This window comes from Pyxicephalus adspersus, unplaced genomic scaffold, assembly GCF_032062135.1.
Source record: "Pyxicephalus adspersus unplaced genomic scaffold, UCB_Pads_2.0 Sca5725, whole genome shotgun sequence".
NCBI classification, from domain to species: Eukaryota; Metazoa; Chordata; class Amphibia; order Anura; family Pyxicephalidae; genus Pyxicephalus; species Pyxicephalus adspersus.
The window spans coordinates 1-1,636 of NW_027322725.1; the positions used below are offsets into that span (position 1 = coordinate 1).

Consider the following 1,636-nt stretch of genomic DNA (forward strand, 5'->3'; position numbering starts at 1 on the left):
GGTAGGTAGGTCTTACCTCATGGCCTCCTTGTACTTCCGGATCAGCTTCTTTTTATCATCCTTTTCCACAACCCAGTACTCGCTTGGAATCACAAAGTTTGATGTGATTCGGCATTCTGGACATGATCTGCACACACAAAGGAAAAAAAAAAAAGGCACAATTTATAAAAGTTTATGAAGATAGCAATTCACGCAGTCCAATTAGCACCACTTTTATTTGTACCTATTTGTTTCATGTATTAGCAGAATCTAGATTTCTCATTATTATTTTTAAACACACACACAACCAGATAACTTACTTGATGATTTTGCTCTCAAACTGTTTAGCACCCCTCCACCTTCGTATACATGTCAGACAGTAGGAGTGTTTACAGTTGGATAGTATTCCAAAACGCCTTTCGCTGAGGTTTGCTTTTTCATACACCACCTCCATGCAGATGCCACACACAACATCCTTACTGCGCTGGACGGCAAACGATAGCTCCATGTCTTTTTCATGCGCATCAATGCAATTCTAGATTAGAAAAAGAATACACTTAATAAGGAAATTTGACAGCATTTTTACTTTATAAACATTTTGAGTTTTTTCTGATGTGGCTTTTACAGTGCTTTGGATATGTATCTCATCATCTCCCTTTGGTTACATTACAACCTGGGAAAAATGTCCTATTTATTATTTCTAATTTTTAGGAGGTTAGCACAATTTGATTTACAAAACAAAGCTACCATTTTGAAGGTGCAAATATATTTAAAATTGAAAAGGGTGTGCTTTCTCTTGATTGTACATACACAAGGCCTTTTATTTTCATTCTACCAAGACAGTACAAACAGCAAGAGGGTAAATAATTACCTATAGTATTACATGCTTTAGATTCACTTTAAGATACACCTCCATCTCAAAATACACTGGCTGCCTTAATTGCACCTCCCAAATGCATGCAAAGCATAAATAGGCCCCTTGATGTGAAGATGACATAAAAATCCTGAATCACCTATCTTTATCCTCTACCAACTGAGAAGATTTCTCAAAGACTGGAAAAACATGTAGACAAGTTAGAAAGTAAATTAAATAAGTTTTCTCTGTACCTTAATGTGTTCCGACCTCTGAGCCATGTCGGTGGGATGAAGGACCTGTAGCCCACACATATCACATAGGTCTCCATGTGGGTACATGCAGTTCACTCCGTAACGACATTCCCCCACTACAGCATAGGGACAAAGATACTTCCTCGGGTTAGCTTTCAGCTCTGGAGTCAATGCTCCCTGAATGTCTTGGTCAGATGGTTCTGGAAAAAAAAAAAAATTTTTTTATTATTAACATTTTTAAATTGTATCATTTATAATTCATTCTGACCTGTGCCTGTGTACTGGAAGCAAGCATGTCAGAGAGTGTCAGGTGGAGAGACTCATTTATGATAGCACAGTTCCCTCTAAGGTAGAACCCCTGACTATAGTTTGTGTTTACAAGTGTGGGAAAAGTGTAACAAAAAAAATGTAAATAAAGGGTAAATATTCCCAGCGGAAAGATTGTTTTCAGAAAGTCCTAATTGTATGAGAAATTGCCCCATCGCCCCCACTTCCTGCTCTGTCTTGACCTGGGATTTTATGCTTCAAAAAGCACAAAACAAAAACAAAA

General features: G+C 37.5%; 1 protein-coding gene across 1 annotated transcript; it reads right to left on the reverse strand.

The window, feature by feature from the left end:
* Positions 1 to 16: 16 nt before the first annotated feature.
* Positions 17 to 1,286, reverse strand: LOC140321499 (probable E3 ubiquitin-protein ligase makorin-1; the record flags this gene model as incomplete). The annotated part of the gene is made up of 3 exons (XM_072398226.1): positions 17 to 127; positions 300 to 514; positions 1,087 to 1,286. Coding segments are annotated over 3 exons (526 nt in total), but the record flags the coding sequence as incomplete, so codon positions are not given.
* Positions 1,287 to 1,636: the final 350 nt, after the last annotated feature.